This window comes from Streptopelia decaocto, assembly GCF_964273445.1.
Source record: "Streptopelia decaocto genome assembly, chromosome: 6".
Taxonomy (NCBI): domain Eukaryota; kingdom Metazoa; phylum Chordata; class Aves; order Columbiformes; family Columbidae; genus Streptopelia; species Streptopelia decaocto.
Window position 1 is genome coordinate 55,813,495 of NC_138660.1, and position 20,095 is coordinate 55,833,589.

Sequence of the window (20,095 nt, forward strand, 5' to 3'; positions counted from 1 at the left end):
TTTCTAGATTTTTACCTTATATTAATAAAATGAGTGTATTTACATAGTTCCAATCTAAGCACATCTTGTTTTACTAAGTGCACCATTTAAAGGGCACACAATGTTAACACCTTTTGGCTTGCCTGAGACTTTACATCATGCTACACACTGAATCCCATAGTGAGCTTTATCCTATGCAAAAAATAAATCATTTTCTCTATCCATCCTGATAAAATGTTTTAACAAATGAACAAAACAAACCAAAACAACAACAACAACAACAAATAGAACAAACAAACAAAAAACCCCTCTCTGGTAATATTTAACTGTCCCCAAAACACACCTGCTTTCCTTGAGGTTATATTCAGACTACCTGGAATATCATCTCAGATGGACTTTGGCTTTGGTTGTGGAACGCAATGGCTGTAATGTGCAAGCCGAGCACCTGCAGCTGCCCATGCAAAGACAGCAGCTGTCTTTTCCTTGGCTCTGCATAGTTCAAGTGCTTGGCAGAGTGTATAGAAATGGGGCTGGAGATCTCGTCCATCTCTTCACTTAGATACCATAACAGGAGCATGAGCTGGTGTTGGGTGAGATGCAAGAAGGGTGTTCTTTGAGGTTTGTAGAGTCATGAGGAGCCTCCTATTTCTGCTCTGGGTTCAGTAGTATGAACCAGAATGGTTATCATAAGGAGGATGTCTGGGGGCCTTTGCCATGGATGCTCAAAAAAAAAAAACCAAAACCAAACAAACAAACAACAAAACTAACAAACAAAGAAACCCCACAAAACCTGTGATTCCCTGGAAAGAGGATGGTAATGAGGGGCTGTGCCTCTGCCATTGCTATGTTTAGGAGACAAATAGCTTCAGCAACTTGGCATCAACCTGGCACTTTTGGGAATTAGATATTTAAGGTTGGGTTTGGGGTCATTTAAGGCCCATCTGGGGACTGGAGATACTGAATTTCCTGCCTTTACCCAGCTGAGCTTAGTGCCCAGTTTCTACCTGAGCTGAAGGGAGATTTAGGGCATCTAAAAGTGTTGTGAGGCACCATGCAGGCAGACAGGCAGGTGAGAGTAGTGGCCAGGAGGAGCGAGGCCACACCAGAGCTGTGAGGTTGGATGTCCCTGGAGGGTAGTGGCATGGCGATGAGCTGTCCCTTGCTCAGACCTCCTCTTATGCCAGGCTGGGAGCACCAGACCCCTTGGACCCCAACACAACCATGGTGGATGCACAAGTGTGGACTCTTCGGCCTTGAAATGCCATGTGCGTGTGTGCATCACTCTCCAGCTAAGACCACAATAACTCTTTGAAATGTTTTTCTTCATTTGCATTGGATAAGCCTTTAAAAAAAAAAAATCTGATAAGTAGCAGGCAATTGAATTAACCACTGTTGACTGTATTGCTGTCTCTTAACAAACTCCATCTGTATGGTCTCCCTTTGTAGACACAATTTTATAACTTAATTTCCCTACCAAAACATCAGTGTTTACTTAGTAAGAAATCTGTTCTTTGTCAGCTGAAAACAGTGATTTCTTTATTACCACTCTGCGCAGGGAATGACAGCACAGAGTTGGCACTGGAGCAAGTCTGGTTGAGTCTACAGCGTTGTAATGGAAACAGGGTGAACCGAGGGTCAAGTATAATGGGATTTGTATACAGAAATGTGTCTGCATAAGGAATAGCTGCGAGAGATAAGAGAATGAAAGATGAGGCCAGCAGGTCTCCGTTTGCATGGTGGTGGTGGGAGGGAGGTGTCACTGTAGGTATACGGTGCTGCTGACATGGAAGATGGGGTTACCCCTGCACCGACGCAACAAAGATACTTAAATCTCGTGTGCGTGCTCCAGTGCTGGCTGATGTCGGTGGGTGTTGGATGGGTCAGGGCGGTGGTTGGTGATTACTCTGAGAACATTTTGTATATATTTTTTACTGATTTTGGGAAGCATAAGGTCAATGAGGGGTTTCAAAGCTATTAGAGTCTATGGCTTCCCTAAAAATTTTCCAGCAGAGTTATAAAAGTTATAGTGAATTTAGTGAATTTAGCCTGAATAACAAGAGGCTTGCAGGGTTTTTTCACTGTTTTTCACAGCACCTAAAGGATTATCTTGTGATGCCCAAGGGTTTTTCAAACCATAGGTTGAAAAGCACTAGTGTAAACTTTCAGCAGTAAACAACTGGGGAAGATCAGATGCTTATTCCTTCCTTGATAAATATGTTATACTTTCCTGCACCATTGAAAAACTGGAAAAATAGGTGAGCAGCTGTAGTGAATGACACCAGCAGATCTGGGAGAAAAAGGATTTTGGAAGGAAGACTCCTCGGGCAGTACGTATATCACAGAATATAAAACATCTCACCCATGAACAGATTATTTTGGGGGGGAGGGGAGCATCCTGACTCCTTTGGAGTCTGTTGGAGTTGTACAGTTCAGCAAGCAGTGATGAGGTTTTACCACAGGTCTGGGGTTCTGTTTATTGCATTTATTATTTTCTCCTACTATAGAACCTTTCTCAGTCTTACACTGCAAGCTAGAGCTGGTAGAGAACTGCCAGCTGTTTATCACAGTCAGTTGTAGAGACATTCAGCTTTCTCTGAATTATTTGTGTATATTAACTCCCAGCTGAATGTTGTCCAGATCTTTTAAAAATCTGTGTTTCGCTCTGGTTAACTTTCTTCATAATGATTAAAAAAAAAAAAGAAAAGAAAAAGAAGAAGAAAAAAAGAAAAAAAAAAGTGATAGGTTAAAAATATGAAATTAAAATGGAAGAGTTAACTTATTGTTAATTCTCTTATCTTGTACAGAAAACTTCAGACGTTTCCAAGAGAAAAGCTTGTTTGTAATAAAAAGGTTTTTCTCTCTGCAGTCACATAAGTGAAAAACTTTTGCCTAGTTCTGCTTTTCACGGTATAATTGCTTGCTTTTCAGCACACTCATAGCAAAGGAAAGGAGGGTTAGATCAGCCAGCCTGCTGGATCAGATCTTACATTGCATCTTGAGCTCTTCGAGTGTCATTAGCATTTCCTTTTAGAAGTGAAGAAATATTGACAGTTTAGTAGGTTATCTCGCATTTTACTGCACGTTAGGGCACTTCAAAGTCTTTATGTAGTGATGGGAACTGTCATGAAGTAGATGTGAAAAGGGCCTTTGGTCCAACTAAACCTGTCAGCAAGATTTAGGGCAGATGGTTATTATTAGAAATCAATGTATTTATTATATATTGTTCAGGGATATTTCCCTTTGGAGGTTGCCGTGAGTGCTGTTGCTGTTTAAAATGTGTCAGATGCCAGTAGAATTAATTCCTGCAGAAAACCCAGGGAAGCCCGACCAAAAGCTTTGCTATTATAGGAATGTACATCTTTTACTTCTGTGTGCTCTGATGTCCCAGAGGCAGGTACACGTGCCGAGTTCCAGCAGCATGTCCGGGGTGTGTGTACCTGTGCATGTGAGGATGTTTCTGTGCAGCTATCACAGCCATGTCTCCATACAAAGCTGCTCTGACTGCTGTGTCTAGAAAGGCTTTATAGAGATCCGTTCTGTCCCTGTTCCCATTTCTTTTTATTCCCCTTTGTTAACTATAGTTTTCTGGTTGCTTCCAGTTGATTACAACTGCTTACTGCTGCTTAGAGCAAGCACACCTTTCTAAAGCCAGAACACCCTGTACTTCAGAAAAGAGAAGTAGGACATTTCAGGTTTTTTTAACTATTTGAGTGTACATTTTCCCTCCTTGGTGTCTTGCTTAGTTATAAGATTTAAGGACCTTGCATTATGGGAAGAGGACATTCCTAATAGAAAAGGAGTGTATTAGCAGCAACATTAAAACTGGAAATCGCTGTCCTGGAACAAAGATACATTTTCCATTCATGCCATGATTTACAGCACATTCCAACCAAGTGATTTGGCTATGGTCTTCTGGCATAACATTGTTTGCCCTTTCTCTGACATTTTGCATATAAAGAAAAGTTATGGGCTTCTTGGGCATTCAAGGTACCAGGAAATGCAGGAGTCTACCTAATTTGTTAACATGAAATTATAGATGTCAGACATAGACTCTGTTAGTTAATGTTGGGTAGAGTAATGCTGCAGCCAGTTGATTGTATTACAGTCATGATGAAGAGGAATGGTCCTTTTTTGCTTTTCTGGGATATGACGGGTACAGAGCCAAGGCAGATTTAAAGTGTAATGAATGAATAAGCATTTTCTGTGCTTTGCCTGACTCTTCCACTAGCTCCGCTGCTGTGGTGTCACTGCTACTGATTTGCCCTCTCCACGACAGGTTAGTGCCGGCATAACATGGAAAGGGTCTTTTCAGAAGTACTATAGTAATTACCTTTTAAATGTTAAACCCGTCTGCAGCACTTGAATGTTATTTTCTTTTAAGGAAGAAAAGCCCCCACCCAAATGTAACATGGCAAGAAGACACTGGGCAGGGATCAAAAATTCAGATTTCCTCCCCACATGGATGCACTTTCCATTTGTTTTCCAAAGCCAAGTGTCTTCACAGTTACAAGCAAAGTATTCGCTCGAAAGTGCTAATACCCATGTGTCTTAAGGGAAATAATCTAGCTGCAGAGAAACCAGCTGTGTCGCATGTGACACATCTTTCCAACACCCATTTCCCACACGCCCTCACCAGCACGGGATGCTCTCAGATCTCCCTCAGCTTCCTAGTCTGCTCTGCCATCAGGATCTGGTGTCCACACCTTTCCCATCTTATTCCCCACTGCTTCCCACTTTGCTTGCATCCCTCCCCCATCTGCAATGTCACTGCCCTCCCCTCATCCCCTCTCCACCCTGAGCCCACAGCATTTCAACACCCCAGCTCTCGAATTTTGTGACTGCTGGAATCAAGTTCTCATGCCTGGTGGTTTCAGTCTGAAGTTCACATGCCTCCAGGTTTGCATTGCTCCTTCGGTCTGTCGCTGAACTGCTTTCACTGGCTCTTGCACTTTTATCCATGCTTTCTTTCATGCCTTTTCTATAGCTCTCCTTCCCTCTCTCCCTCTCAGCTACCTTCCTTGAAGTTCCCCTTCTTAAAATATGCTTCTTCTCTGAAGGCTTTCATCATTAATCTCTCAAGAAACTATCTTAGAGACTCATCTGCTGTGCTTTGATTTATTGGTTGTGGGTTTTTTTTTGGCGGGTATCTCACAAGAACTGAGCTGGTCATCCTTCTGCCTCCATCGCTAAAGGAAAGCTCGTGTGAAAAGGTGGGCTTTCAGAACTTAAATTAAAAGATCATGTAAGTAAGATAATTGGATAAAAAAGGATATTAGGATCTGAAACAGAATGTTTACTCGCTTTGATGTGCTTTGGGAACATATGTCTGCACAGTGGGCTGTGCGACTGATTAAGTATAAAACAACCCAAGAAAAAATCACCACTATTAAGCTTAAATCAAAGATCTCTCCTCAAGACACTAATTTGATTTGGGTTTGAAGGTCCTGTATCAACTCTAATTTCTACCTTTGATGTCTTGCTTCTTTGCATGTTGTATAATGGAGGGCAACCTTACTTATTAAAAATTTGCATTTTTCTTCCATTTTAAAAGCAAATATTGAAATTGTTGTTGTTTTTGTGTTGCAGTTATGCCTACAAGTGTCAGCCAAAACTAGATCTACATTGTGGTAAATGCAGCATAAATGCAGTAAGAAACCATAGGTAGTTAGGATAGTTTCTAATTTAAGTGCCTATTCCTGTACTTAGGCGTACAAATTTGCTCCCTCCAAATAATGCTGCCAACAATCTGTGAGCTTATTAATGTTATTAAGTTCTGGTGGGCCCTAGATGGAAAAAAAAGAAAAGTGTCAAGGTTTAAACCAAAATACTTTTGATTTCATTGATAAAAAATAATAATACAGGCAAAATTAAATCTTTTGTTGCATTTGTTCTCGATTTTAGATATTTTGAATTTAGGATTGAAGTCAGGTGTGTATGAAAATTGAATGATCTTTTGAAAGGAAAAAGGAAAGATGGGGACAGACTTTTTAAAAGGGCGTGTTACAACAGGACAAGGGGTAATGGTTTTAAACTAAAGGAGGAGAGATTCAGGCTAGACTTGAGAAAGAAATCTTTTACAATGAGGGTGGTGAAACACTGGCCCAGGTTGCCCAGAGAGGTGGTTGATTCCCCATCCCTGGAAAGGTTCAGGGCCAGGCTGGACGCAGCTCTGAGCAACCTGATCTGGTTGAAGATGTCCCTGCCCATTGCAGGGTGTTGGACTAGATGAGCTTTGAAGGTCCCTTCCAACCCAAACTGTTCTCTGATTCTATGTTTAGCTTTTTTTAATCTGGAAACAAAAAAATCGTTTTTCTTACCTGGAGCAAATATATTAAATTGACCTCATACGCTAGAAGTTGCATTAAGTCCTGAGCATATTTTTCTAAGGGATGGAAAGAAAATGTGCTAAGAAATGCCACCCACCTTAGATTACGATACTGTTTCCATGGTGCAGATGGAAAACAGAGGAATTGACAAATTGGAGGCTGTTCTTGTTTCTTCTGCCATCAGTGGCAGAGTTTCCTTTTACTTCAGTGGTACAAGATTAGACTTTAAGGCATGATTTTTAAGGGTATTTAGACAACTACCATTGCCAATGGATGCATGGTGGGATTTTTCATGGTGTCTACCTAAATCCTTCTCAAAGCAGTGCCCGAACCACAAATCTACAAATAAGGGATTTTATATTCAGAGATTTGTGTCTGTTAAGGCCCAAAGGAATTGCCACAGCTATCTGATCTGACATCTGCGACACCGGCCATATGATTCCCCCCTTTAATTTCTACAGTGGGAGAAATTAATCCTTTCTACTATTAAAACTCAAAACATTGCAGTACACTTGGAGTCCACCTATTAGAAAAACATCTAGTTTTGCCATAAAGCCTGCAGCGGTGTTGAATTTACCACTTCCCTCTGTAAATCCACCTAATGGCAACTAGCCCTTTCCGTTAAAATATCTTTTTTATTGTTCATGATTTCCATGCCTCAAAGCCATTTTTAGGGGAAAGGAAAAAATGGGAAATGCTCAAAGTGTGCCCATTAAATTTCTGCAGAGAAGCTTTAACAACTTTTGTCCAGCTTCACAGCATCTTATAACTGAGTTAATTAATTGCTGAATTAAAGAGGTAACTCTGATTTTCTATAATATTCATTTTTGAGGGTATGGAAAAAGAAAGAAGATATTATTAACCCCATTTTAGATTGGAGAAAATACAGGAAAAAGAAATGAAATGAATTGTTTTGAGCATCCCAGCAGTGGAGGGCTGGGAGTTATCAGTGACGTCTCTTGGGTCCACATCCTGATCTCTTCCTAGTGAGACACATAAGTCGGCATCTTTGAGTTGATAGCTCTATATTTGAGAATCAGATCACTTTACTGGATAATTATCACCCTGTTGCAGTGCTGGGGGAGCTGGGAAGTGTGAGTGAGTCCCTGTCTCCTCATTATCAGCTGCCCTGCGCTCCCTGGCAGTGGCGGGGGGGGAGAGGCAACTGCAAGGTGGTTCCATGCCGCTCCTCCTGCACATCCTTCACTCTCTGAGATGAAAAAATGGGATCATATGAATGATCAAATGCCATGTGAGTTCAATAGTTGTGGCCCAGGTTTGACCTCTGAAAGGTACCTTGTTTTGAGGGACCTCATGGGGGTTTAATTCTGAGGGTACCACACAAGTGTCACGACCTCTTGCCCTTCCTGTTGTAAGGGACTTTAAATCAGAAATAAACAGAGGTAAAGTTGAGGGGCTAGTAAGAGCTGTTTAGACTGGATCGTTTAGCATGAATCCTGGGGCATTTTAGGTTTCCTGCTGAATACAGCTTTGGCATCCCCTATGTAGGGTGTCTGCCATGAGTGCAGTCCTTTTTCAGGCATCCATATGGCTCTCCTCCACCTCGTGCAGACTTTGGGTGGTGTTCTGGGTACACAAGAGTTGCAAAAAGCAGAACAGGAAGTTTTATTTAAAATGTAACAAAAGCAAGAACTTTTAAACTTTTATGTGGGGTTTAGAGAGGATTGTTGGCTTTAAAAGCTTTTTTCTTACAGAAAAACTCTACCAGGCTATGATACCCCTCCCCGTGAGCAGCTCTGTTCCTAGCTTCCATCTCTGTGTAGCAGCTATGCATTTTTGTTATTGTGCAGCAGAACAATTGCCTGCAAGGGTCCATATTCCATTAAGCATATGGAAAAGTATTCAGCCCTTTGTTTTCTACTGAATGAATATATTTGGCACATAAGTATTAATTTAGACTAGTCATGGGACATTAGTGCTGGTTAATTGTCCTTATTTTTCTGGGTTTTATTTAACTGATGGAGATTATGTCAGAAATGTGCAACTTCTTTAACCGTTGCATGCGTTGCTGGGTACCTCTTGCAGAGGCTCCAGACCTGCATGTTGCATCTCCACCATGCAAGATTTTGGGATTGCTGGTGCATGACCACGGCGGGAGAGCAGGGGGAGAATACGTCACCCCAAGGCCCTGTTCATAGCAGCCAGCACTGGTTTTGCCAGTTCTGAGGGGTTTTCCTTTCCAGGAGCCCAGCGCAGCTCCTCAGAGATGCTGCTGCTCCTCTGCCATGGGACCACCAGGATCCTTTCTCAGTGCTGTGTCCAGCTGCGATGTGCTGAGTGTTGCACACACACACACATCTCCTGTGAGCAGCGGCACTGGGGGAAAGTGCCTGCAAGGCTCTCAGGGACAGGCTGGTCCAGCTTACTGAGAACCACAGGCTGAATTTTTTTTCCTTGCTTTCCAAAGAAAAACTACCAACTCCTTCCCCCAGCCTTGGGGATGAGACTGGAGCTTCGGACAAGCTGGAGCTCCTTTCAGTAAAACCCATGTTGCAGGAAAGTTCAGCAAATCTCCTTTCCGCTGTGAAGGGTAGTCAAGGAGTGACCAGCCCCTGGGAAACCATCAAATATCTCCTGGTGTCCCACCGGCAGTAGGTGTCACATAGTAGGTGTCACATCTCAGGTGCTGGTAGCTCTCCTTGTCCTGGTCATGCTGCTCTGCTGCTGCATGTACCCCATGTGCTATGGTCCCACTCTGCAGGTGGCTGGAGACAGGCAAACAGTGCAAGGATTTCTGCTCTCTGAGGACAGTTATCCACAGCACTGGTAAAGACCTGCTTGGTAAAGCCTTCAGCAGCATGCATGCCACCAGCATCACCCTAAGGCCCTGCAGCAGCATCAGGTAATATCTCCCTCTGTTAGAGACTGGGAGAGCCCCTCCTGGGTGGAAGAAATGAATCCAGACTCGTGTGCTTCATCAGAGATGCAAATTACTCTGCAAGTCCTGAGCATTAATTATAGAGCCTGGGCTTCTCGCTGGAGCTGCAGGGAAAACAGGTCCCTTGCTCCCATTAACTTTAATGGCGTTTGGACACCCAATTCCCTTAGCCTATTTGAAAACCAGAATCACAGTTTCTTCAGAAATATACGTGGCCAGGTGAAATGCCTTGTCCTGCGGCAGACAGTGAGATTCTTACAGCATTGGCTTCAGCAGAGCTGGGAGCTCTCCCCCAGGCACTGGGGTGTCTTCCTTGTGCCATCCACAGGATTTAGGGAGGGAGCAGGGAGTGATGTATGGATACTGGAGGTCTGGGCAGGGAGCTCTACGGACACATGAAGAAACCCACCTATGGTGCTGTGGTGATATTGCATGGACTGGTTCACCTCACCAAGCTGGAGATGGTCCCACTGTGGGGTTCAGGCGATGGTGATGCGGAGCCCCGACTGCCCAGGAGATGAGCTGGTCATGGGGGCAGAGCCATCTTCCCCCAGCATCGCTCCATGTCTCCCCCACTGGAGCCACTGCCTCTAAAAAGCAGCAGCTGTTGTCCCTTTGCCACTCTAGGAGCAGACCTGTGAGGCTTTGCCTGCCTCTCGCTTTGTATTTGCAGAATGCCGATGCAATGGCACAATCTGGGGATTATATAAGAAATAATGACAGCGGGAAAAGGGGAAAAAAGGGGAAAAAAAATCAGGCTTTGTGGGAGTTAGAAGCAGAGGATACCTCTGGCTGAGTCGTTCCTGGTAGGCAGCTACTGAAAGCCATGTTATTTTGGTATGTGCTGTGCCATGGGATGGTGATTTGGGAAGACTGTAGGTGTGCAATGGTGAGAGGTGATCCTTTCCTGAGAGAGCTTTCAGAGCCAGACCTGCTGACAGTATGTCTGTCCTAGTCCACAGACGGAGAGATGAGGCAAAGAGAGGCTTTAAGCAACGCCCCACAGAGAAGCCTGCTCTCCAACCCAGTCTTTATGCACAGGGCCAGCCTCGTACTGAAACACCACCCAGGTCTCCAGCTGCATGCATTTTGGGTGAATTCTTGATCTTTTTCCCAGTGTTACCTCTTTGAGCAGGGTGGAGTTTTCCTGTTCTGAGGGACTCTAGCATTTCTGCTCAATTTAGCACCGAGAATATGAACAGCAAACTCTCCATATTGTTATACACATTTTAGATGTTGGCCTCACAGTTTGATCAGCAGAGGCTCCAAAGGCTCGTAAACCTGGTAATACATAGTTTCAAGCCTGCATCAAAGAAGTTCACAACCCTTTTGGGAGAAGCTGTGAGTACTGATGAAAGAGGCAACTTATTGTATATGTAAGAAAACTTCTTTCATGGCTTATGTATTAAGGCAGGCTCTGTGGCCCAGGGAAGATTGGGGCTGCTTTTAATTTACATCCCCCCCTCACTTATATTAAGTCTTCGTCAGAAGAAAAATTAGTCAGATGTTTTCTTAATGACATCATTTTTTTTAATCCTGTTTCATTTTTTCCAGATGAGGCGGTGGAGATTATTAGAAATGAATTGAAACTAAATCTGGAACAGAGACTTTGATTCACTTCTCCCTCCTCCCCGGTAGAAATAAATTGGTCGGCTCCGTGCTCAGCTGCCTTTATTAGCAGCCTCGGCAGAAACCAGCCCTGGTGGCCTCGGCTGCAGCTTTCCCGAGCTCGCCGCCGCCATGGCTGATGTCATGGCAAGAGGCACCGGAGAGCGACTCGGAGAGGGTCTTCTGTCGCCCCATAATTTTGGTAATGAAAGGCCATGGTGACGCAGGTGGGGAGGTGATGAGGTCTGGAACAGCCATGCCATCATAAGTTTGTCTTTTAGTGCTGTAAAAGAAAACAGGCTTGATGCTGGTGGGTGTTCCTGTAGCGAAACCCTGGTATGGGTCCGACAAGTGTGTGTGTGTCGTTGGCTGTGCATGTGCCCAAGTCCTTTATACCTGATAGGTTTTCACTGCCTTCTATTTCACACCACTGAACCACAGAGTGCATTGCTACAGGAAAGTAATTTGAACTATAAATATTTTAAAAGCATTTAATTTACCACTCCTCAGCAGAAAGTGTTCAAAAAGCCACAAGGTTTACTAATTTATCAGAAAGACAGAGAAACATGCGGAAGATCAAACAAAGAAAAACATGCTCATAAACTGCTGAATAAGTCTGCAAAGCTTATATTACATTTCTGTGTGGTTTTGTTGATATGCAAGTATTACAGATAAATTAAAATGCACCTGAACTGTTGATAAGGCAGGGTGGGACTGAGATCCTGAGGTGCCGGTGGCATGCCTAAACTGCTCAGACCCTCATGTTTGTGGTTGTCTGTGCATGGAGAGACTCATCTTACATACACTCACTAATGGCATATTTGGATATTCTTAGGGAAGGACCTTTGTAATACTGCCTCCTAGCTCAGCCCACGTCCCAGATCCCTGACCTCTGAGACCCTGAATTTCTGTGGTCTCCCATGCCTGGGGTGCAGCCCCACAGGTGCACACCCATCTCCCTCAGCTTTGCCAATTCACCCAGCCAGGGACGAATATTGTCTGTGCCCTGACCTGCATCTCCACACCAGCTCTGCTTCCAGCACTCTGTGAGTACAGAGAGAGCTAATGCAAAACAGATTTTGCTCTTTCATTTTCCTTTATGACAGTTCTGCCTCTTTTTGGCGTCTAACTCAGATTTTCTGCTTATCAGCTCAGGGAGTGTAACTTTTCTCCCCTCCTTGCACTTTCTAGGGTTTGTCTAAGGATCTGGAGGGTACAATAGGAGCCAAGTCTGGGAGATGTCTGTGTACTTTCTGTTCCACCTTTGCTCACCCTGAGAAAACCGCTTGAGTCCCAAAATATGGCTGTGACTTTTGTTTTTTCTTGTTACCTGCTGAATCCTTTCTGCATTTACTGACTGCTTTCTCAGGTAACACTTGGCCTGAAGAAGATCTGAGGGATTTAACAGAGGTGGCCCCTAGAAAGCATGCAATAAAACCTCTCCTGAACTTTTGCCCTCTGAACTATTCCACCGACCTGTCAAGGAGGTTTGTGCAAGCCATGATGGACGCAGGCAGGGAGAGCTGCTCCGCCAGCGCTGGCTGAGCTGCACATGCTAGGCCGAGCAAAGCACATCACCTCCAGATTGTATAAGTATTCCTTGTGTTTTTTGTATCCTTTCATAGGCAGCCTGTCCAGGGCTTTGTCTACACATGGCAGCACTAAACATCTGGATAACCAGGGCCAGCAGGGAGCTCGCAAACCCTGGGTTTGCCTCAAATGTCTTCACGTAGCCAGCCTCCGCATGCAAGGAGACGGGGTGAGATCTCTAGCACGGGATGTGCTCCATGCAGTCGGCATGTGCAAGTCCTGCCCGAAGCAGTTCACGGCCGTTTTTGAGGCAGCCACGCTGCACAAGTATGTGTTGAGTGCAATGTAGGTGTGGATCTGTGTGAAGCTTCTGCTGGCTTCAGGCCCTGCATATGCCAACAGAGACGTTTTTTCTCACCATGTCCTCAGTCTCCTTCCTCATGGACAAAGGTGGGAGGGAGGGAGAAGTACAGCAGGCGGCCATGGCTGCTGTGAATAACAACATGTCTCTGTTTCCTTCCCAGGCCTCCTTCCCTGAGTGGCAGCCCTGTCATCTCTGACATCTCCCTCATCCGCCTGTCTCCGCACCCCGCCGGGCCCGGCGAGTCACCCTTCAGCCCGCCGCACCCCTACGTGGCACCCCACATGGAGCACTACCTCCGCTCTGTCCACGGCAGCCCCACGCTCTCCGTCATCTCTGCTGCCAGGGGCCTCAGCCCCGCCGACGGTAAGATACTGTGCTACTGGTAAGGCAGCGATTTTGTAGCTCACTAGCATTGAAATTCCCTAAAACCCAGGGATTTACAGCTGTAAAGTCTTTGCAGCTGCTCTCTGAAGTGGGAGAGCTGCCTCCTTTTCTTTTTTTCAGCCCTCCTCCCCCCACTTATACTGCACATTTGTTTTGCATCGTTGCCCTGAGAAAGCATAGCGTGAGAATAGCTATTACTGCTGGATCATATTATAAATATTTTGCTTAAAGTACGTTCCTTTCTGCAGCGCTCTCAGCTCTCTTATGAGCTTCCCTGCTCCTATGTCTCTACTGGGAGCCCTGCTTCCCCCAAAGAGGGTCACAATTGCTCCGGCTGCCTGGCCTGGCTGGGACTGACGTTGCAGGGATGAGGCAATTCTGGCTGGGCTGTTCCCTGTCGACATTGTATCTCCGGGCAGGATGGTTCCCGGGTGAAGGAAAGGGGCTGTACTTTCATCCTCCTTACTCTTGAGCTGTCCTGCAACAACTTTTAGGAGAAGGTGAGGGTCTGCTGGCGTTTGGTACATGCAGACATGGTGATGCTCTTAGAGCCCTGGCAGACCCTGTATTGGGAAGCTGGGGACAAAAACAGCTAAGTAGGGAGAGGGGAAAGAGCCTAACTCTGCTTTCACTTTGGGAGGTGATGTGTTCATCCGAAATGCTACATTACATGATTGCAGGCAGCTGGCTCAGGGAGCAGCCGGGGTTTGGGGACCAGGTCTCTGCACATCAGGCAAACCCCAGTGTCTCTCAGCTCCTGAGCTGCTACAGGGGCAAGCGGTACTTCTCTGCTGCAAAGCAAAGTGCACCAGAGAGTGACAAGGCCCCCGGCTTAGCGTCTGGCAACACGAACTCATCTTCTATGGCTAACAAAAACATTGCTAGGGTGATGGGGAGATGTATGCGTCTTCTTCCCTCCCCCAAAATGTCATCTGAACTCCCAGCCACTCACTGCAGAGAGGTCTGATGGCTGACGTGCATGTGTCCTGCCCCATTCTCCCCTTCCAAAGCCAGTTTTGTCATTATTTGCTATTAAAAAAAAGAGTAATTGTGGTTTCTTTTCTCCTTTCCTTTTCCTTTCCTTTCCTTTCCTTTCCTTTCCTTTCCTTTCCTTTCCTTTCCTTTCCTTTCCTTTCCTTTCCTTTCCTTTCCTTTCCTTTCCTTTCCTTTCCTTTCCTTTCCTTTCCTTTCCTTTCCTTTCCTTTCCTTTCCTTTCCTTTCCTTTCCTTTCCTTTCCTTTCCTTTCCTTTCCTTTCCTTTCTTTCTTCTTTTCTTTCTTCTTCTCTTTTTTCTTTCTTTTTTTCTTTTTTCTCTTCTCTTTTTCTCTTCTCTCTTTCTCTTCTCTTCTCTTCTCTTCTCTTCTCTTCTCTTCTCTTCTCTTCTCTTCTCTTCTCTTCTCTTCTCTTCTCTTCTCTTCTCTTCTCTCTTCTCTCTTCTCTCTTCTCTCTTCTCTCTTCTCTCTTCTCTCTTCTCTTTTCTTTCTTTTTTCTTGTTTTTCTTTTTTTTTAAGGCAGTGGTAAATAAGTTAATGGGGCAAGTGGGTGGGGAGGCAGGTTTGAAAAATTACAGCTGGGAGAAAGTGAGCGTAATTGGCTTTGGCAGCCAAAATGGTTTTATGCTGCCAGACACTAAACCTAGCTCTATGCATTAGACCTTGGCTTTAATTTCCTTGCGCTGCTATCGGGAACTGGGCTGCATTTGTCTTTCCTTCGTAATAGGCAGGGATGTTAATGCTGACAGGGTTACTGCTGCCGGCAGGCTGGGCCCTCTCCCCCTCCCCAGGGTGCCGGCTGAGTCCGAACAGGAGGATTATTAGAAGGGGGAACGAGAGATTGTTTATAAATTTGCGGAAATGGAGGAATGCAGAGGCCCCAGCTTAGTTTCTTTTGTCCGTAGAAGCACGCCCAAGCCCACGTCACGAGAGCCCTACACGGAGCCGTGCGGCCGGGGCTGGTGGGGGGTGTGGGGGGGAGACGGGGCCGCCAACGTCAGTGCTGAATTCTAACGTTGTGGTGGGAACCTTCTCCCCGTGTTTTTCTCCTCACCCGCGGTTCCAGCTGTGGCTCACGAGCACCTGAAGGAACGAGGTCTCTTCGGGCTGCCCCCACCGCCACCAGGAGCCAACCCTGCTGACTACTACCACCAAATGACGCTGATGGCCGGCCACCCAAACCCCTATGGGGACCTTCTGATGCAAAGTGGAGGAGCGGCCAGCACAGCCCACCTCCACGATTACCTCAGCCCCGTCGATGGTGAGTAGTGGTCTGGGTCCTCCCAGGCGTGCCTGAAATTTTGGGTGGGGCTGGATGGGGCTATCCTCCAGGTGAACGTTGCTGTACGTGGTCTCTCTGTCCTGCTGAAACCTACCAGTGCTGCACTATAATTTTTGGTTTAAAATGTTGCCTTACTCCATACATATGTATAAAGTATACATAATTTGAAATGCACACATTGTAGGGTCTTTGGGAGGATGACATGGCTGCTGCATGAGAAGGAGATGGGCTGGTCCAGCAGAAGGGCATTGCTGCCATCCTGCTCCCTTGGCCACGGGTGACCACACCATCCCTGGGGCAAGCTCAATCTCTAGCTCCCCATCCCACCCTGTCTGCCCCCAAGTTTAGCCTGGTTGGTGTCTGGAGCAAAGGCTGGCTGTTATAATGCGTAGCCGTGCTCGGCAAAATGGACTAATCATCTTGGTTGGGACCTCTCAGGTCCCCAAGGAGATAAAATATGTTAACGGGGAGCCACGGCTGAGAGGATATGTTAGTACTTCACAGGAGAAAAAAAATGTAGGAATGTGGTATTTATGCTAGTATCAGGCATTATAAGCCACATAGGTTCTGGCTCCTGGCTAAATGAAGAAGAAATAAAATCAAGTTAGGCGCCGTGGTGCTGAGTCACCCCCGTGGCCTGACAGTTGGCTTGGTGAAATGGGCAAAATCTGTGTGGAAACATATCCAAGGTCCAAGTGATTTTTAGAGATGTTAGAAATTTCTTTCCTTTCATTTCATGCCACGTCTTGTACGAACTGGAGTTGTGCAGATATTACAGAAGGCAGTTTGGGGATTATTTCTGCTGTAAGAAAGAGAAGTCTCGGCTCGACTTTCAGATACTGGCTTCTGTTTCCTGTGCTGCCTTCAGATTTGCCTGTGGACCATTATAATTTTTGGAGTGGAGATCTGCATCGTTTTATTACCGCTTCAAAGTTTCTGTTGTTGAGCTTTTGAGATGAAAGACTTTGAAAGACTTTACAGTCTTGCTGCTTCATAAAGTGACTGGTTTAGAATGATAAAAGCTGCTCTGGTTGTTCAGTGATAGGGGCTTACAGATGTTTCTAACAAAACAAAACAAAAACAAACAAACAAACAAACAACAACACACACACACAAAAAGACAAAACAAACCAACCAAACAAACAAAGAACAATTTCTTACCTGCAGCTGCTGTGGAAGTTTTACCAGTATAGTCATTTTCTGCTGCCAGTTCCTAGACCGACCATGAACCTAGATCCTACTCTGAAAAGGAGAGAACATGCTTGTGGTGCCATCCTGCCTCTAACACCCAAAACGTATTCCGAGCTTCTCTGCTACAAAGTCAGTAAGACTGCTCTGTCTTCCCTCCAAGGGGTTAAAGTTTGTGGTTATAGCAGATGGGCTGAAATCAGCCCTGCCAAGTTCTCCTCAGGCTAATGAACAAGGCTCCTTCCTCCTTGCCTCCTTATTAGTCCATCTCTGACCAGCGGTGCCTCCCTGAAGTGCCAGATAAACAGTCAGTGAGGGAAGCAAACACAACTGTTTTCATGTCAGTGCAGACTGACTCTCAGCACACCAAGATGCCCATCCTCTGGTTTGCTGAAGATCAATCTTAATCTAAAGTTATCTGAGATAGTCACCTTGGCAGAAGACCCTCTTCCTTCTTACCTTCTGAAAACAGCTCTAGAATAAATTGCATATCAAAGGTCCTGGTTTCATGCAGCCAAACTCATAACTATTACTCACTGGAAAACCGGGGCTCGCCAAGCATGTATTTTGGTCTTTCTAGTGAAGTTTTGTTGATGAGTAACTGCAAAGCCTTTTCTGGGCCTTCACATGCTGTGAGTGAGATGAAAACTTTCAAACATCATGAGGATACAACATGAGACACTGGAAGGCTACTTCTTAAAAATGTGTAAAGGAGCAGCAGCCAGTCTCTGGTCTGTGTGTTCCAGTTTATCCATCAGCTGGAGAGAAGAGAGAACTGTGCATTATCAAGGTGGGCGCTAAAATGGATAGCACTGAAGCAGTGGCTGAGGAAACAGAGTCTCCCTCTCTTTTTAGAAAGTTATTTCAAAAATTTAAATCAGCAGGGACTAAGTAAATAGTTGAAGAGATAATGTAATAAAGCATCCTCTTATGGTGCTTTTCTGAGACAAGAATAACAGTAGCATGCATAAAACCCCAGTGAGTCACCACCTCACAGCATCTTTGATTCAGAGAGCCTTTTTCTTCCCAGAGACTACCAGAAAATAAGAACTTTACAATAATTAGTTTACTGAAAATGTGGGTAGGTCCTGTCAAACTACACACAACATATTCATACATTGTGATAACACTGGCACCTGCAAAAAAAAAAAAAAAAAGCCAGCAGATAAGTGTATATTAAAACTGACCTATTCAGTGTCTTGTCAACTCCAAAGATCTGCAGGTCCATTGGAGCCCTAGACACTGTAGTTTTTCCGTAGACACACACCTGGGCTCTGCTTGTCACTATAATTGCATTTCTTGGAGAATTTCTCAATGCCTCCATGTTTGTCACTGCTTTTTAATCCCATCAGGTGTCTAGGGTCTAGAGCATCAGTGCTGGCTAGAGCTTGTTGGTACCAACCATGTGTCAGGTCTGCTGAGCGTTTCAATGATGACTGAGCTAGACTGCCCCAGAGCTGCCTATCTTTAGCAGGGTTTTCACTGTGCAGCTACAAGTGGTTAAACCACTAAAGTAGACCCAGTTTAAGTTTTATGCACCATACTGCTGGGGTCTTCAGGCCAGTGGAGACCCTTCACTTAACTGTCCTGTTTCATTCTCTCATTCAAACAGGGACTCTAAATCCAAGAGTGGAGTTGGAATCCAGGCTTAAATCCATTTTCTGGAAAGCCTACAATTTCAAAGCAAAGCTAACTGCTTTCCAATGTCACAACATTGTTGGTGCTTTGAGAATAATTTATGGGATCTTTTCCCCAGATCAAAATAATCTTTTGCATTTCTATTCTGGAAGTGGATGCCACATGGTGGATTGTTCCAAGTGACAGACTGGTTACACAAGAGCATCTCTGGGGCAGTAAAGACTAGTGGGGAGCTCAGATGAACCTGGAGATGGCTACAGCTTTCTGAGCATGTTTAGTGCATCTCACTTTTTTTTTTCCACAAGCACAAGGGCTCCTGTGATTACCCTCAGCCCTTCAGGAGGTGCCATTTGCCCTCAAGAAGAGCGTATCCAGACTGACTTGATGCTTGTACTGTTATAGCCCTGTACATCAGAAGATCTCAAAGTACTGTGCAAAGTAAAGCTGTTTAATCAATGGAAAATGGAGGAAATTAAATGATCAGTGAGCAGAGCAATGGCAGCTCTGGTAACAGGACCCAAATCTTCAGAATAAGGATTCTCATGGTCAGGGTGAGAAGCAGAGATAATCTTTAAACTCATCACTTCTGTTTGCACAGTGCCAAAAGCGTGCATGGGTTGTCCATACTGAGTCAAGGAATGGGGGAAAAAGCTCTGGAGTTCTACATACGTCCAAGCAGCACTGCACAGAGCTGGTCACCCAGGCCATGAGGACTGCAGACATGTCTTTATGCAACTGTACAGTTACTAACAGCAGGGATGACCCTGCAGTGCTGTCATGGCATTTCATCCAGTTATGGAGCTAGAGGGGAGATCCCTGCTCTGTTTCTTGCTGCCTGGTGCATGACAGTCATGGATGTCTTGATCATGACCAGCAGTTTAACAGGGAAAAGGCTTTGTTCAGCCCAGGGGAACCAACCGGCTAGCAGCTGGCGCAGTTGCCTGGGATGCAGGCAAATCACCAAGTAGGACTTTATTTCCCCAAGGCAAACAGTGACTCAGCTTCACTGGCCTCTTTCAGTCAGTGTTGTTGGAGCCTTTCTACTTCAAGTAAATGATTTAATAACCATCGGGGCAAGAAGCAGGGCTGGCAATGCAGCCCAGTGGTTACTGCATTTGGCAGGCGTATGTCTTTGAGAGGTGATCTCAGGACTCTACTCCAGCAGGTTTATCCAAAGCGATTGCTTCACCAGGATGAATGGAGAGAGAGAGCCCAGCCTCATGGCATCCTAAAAATAAGTACTTTGTCTGCGACTTGGGGGACCAGCAGCTTGGGTTTTGCAGGCTGGATGTGCTGGATCGCAGATGACTTCCCAAACAGGACAGCTGTTGGCTAGTCCGGGCAGATGGCGTGCCCTGTGGTCGCTTCCTTAAAAACTGAAAGATCTTTTTGTTGTTGTTGTTTTCTTTGTCCCAGCACAGAATGGAAACTTGCTGAAATCTCAAAAAAAGGTTCAGAGAATGGGAAACAATTTCCCACCATTTCTAGCCAGCAATGCTGTTTTCTTCCCCAGGAAAATATGTGCAGAAGAGAGAAAACGTCCCAGAGCATCCCATAAATGTTCTGTCTGGAATCCCGCTGCACTCTGGTTTCTAAAGAATTCAATTTACATATGCAAGTTGGGTCGTCTAAACAGTTACCTTGTGGATTGGGAGTAGAAGAATGTAGCCTTGTCTTTCAACAAGGATTTGATGGAAGCATTACCATTCCTTGAACTGTAAAGTTGATCAGGCCCCAGGGAGGGAAGAAAGAAGGGTCCCAGGACAGCATCTGGTGCCAGAACAAATGTCCAGCATCTGCCGCAGTCTAAGTAAGACGTGTGTTGCTGCTGCAGAAGGGGAGAGGTGAATAAGGAACTTGTTATGCGAAGAGTGTTTGTAGTTTTTTGCTGCTGCTTATTGATTAA

At 45.2% G+C, this 20,095-nt stretch overlaps 1 protein-coding gene across 1 annotated transcript in view; it reads left to right on the forward strand.

Annotated features, from left to right (window-relative positions):
* GLI2 (GLI family zinc finger 2) overlaps nt 1-20,095 on the forward strand; it is a 195,341-nt gene that overhangs the window by 140,300 nt on the left and 34,946 nt on the right. Inside the window, exons 4-5 of the mRNA XM_082056807.1 lie at nt 12,867-13,069; nt 15,148-15,342. Of these exons, the coding sequence (XP_081912933.1) occupies nt 12,867-13,069; nt 15,148-15,342 (398 nt within the window). The remainder of the gene's footprint in view (nt 1-12,866; nt 13,070-15,147; nt 15,343-20,095) is intronic.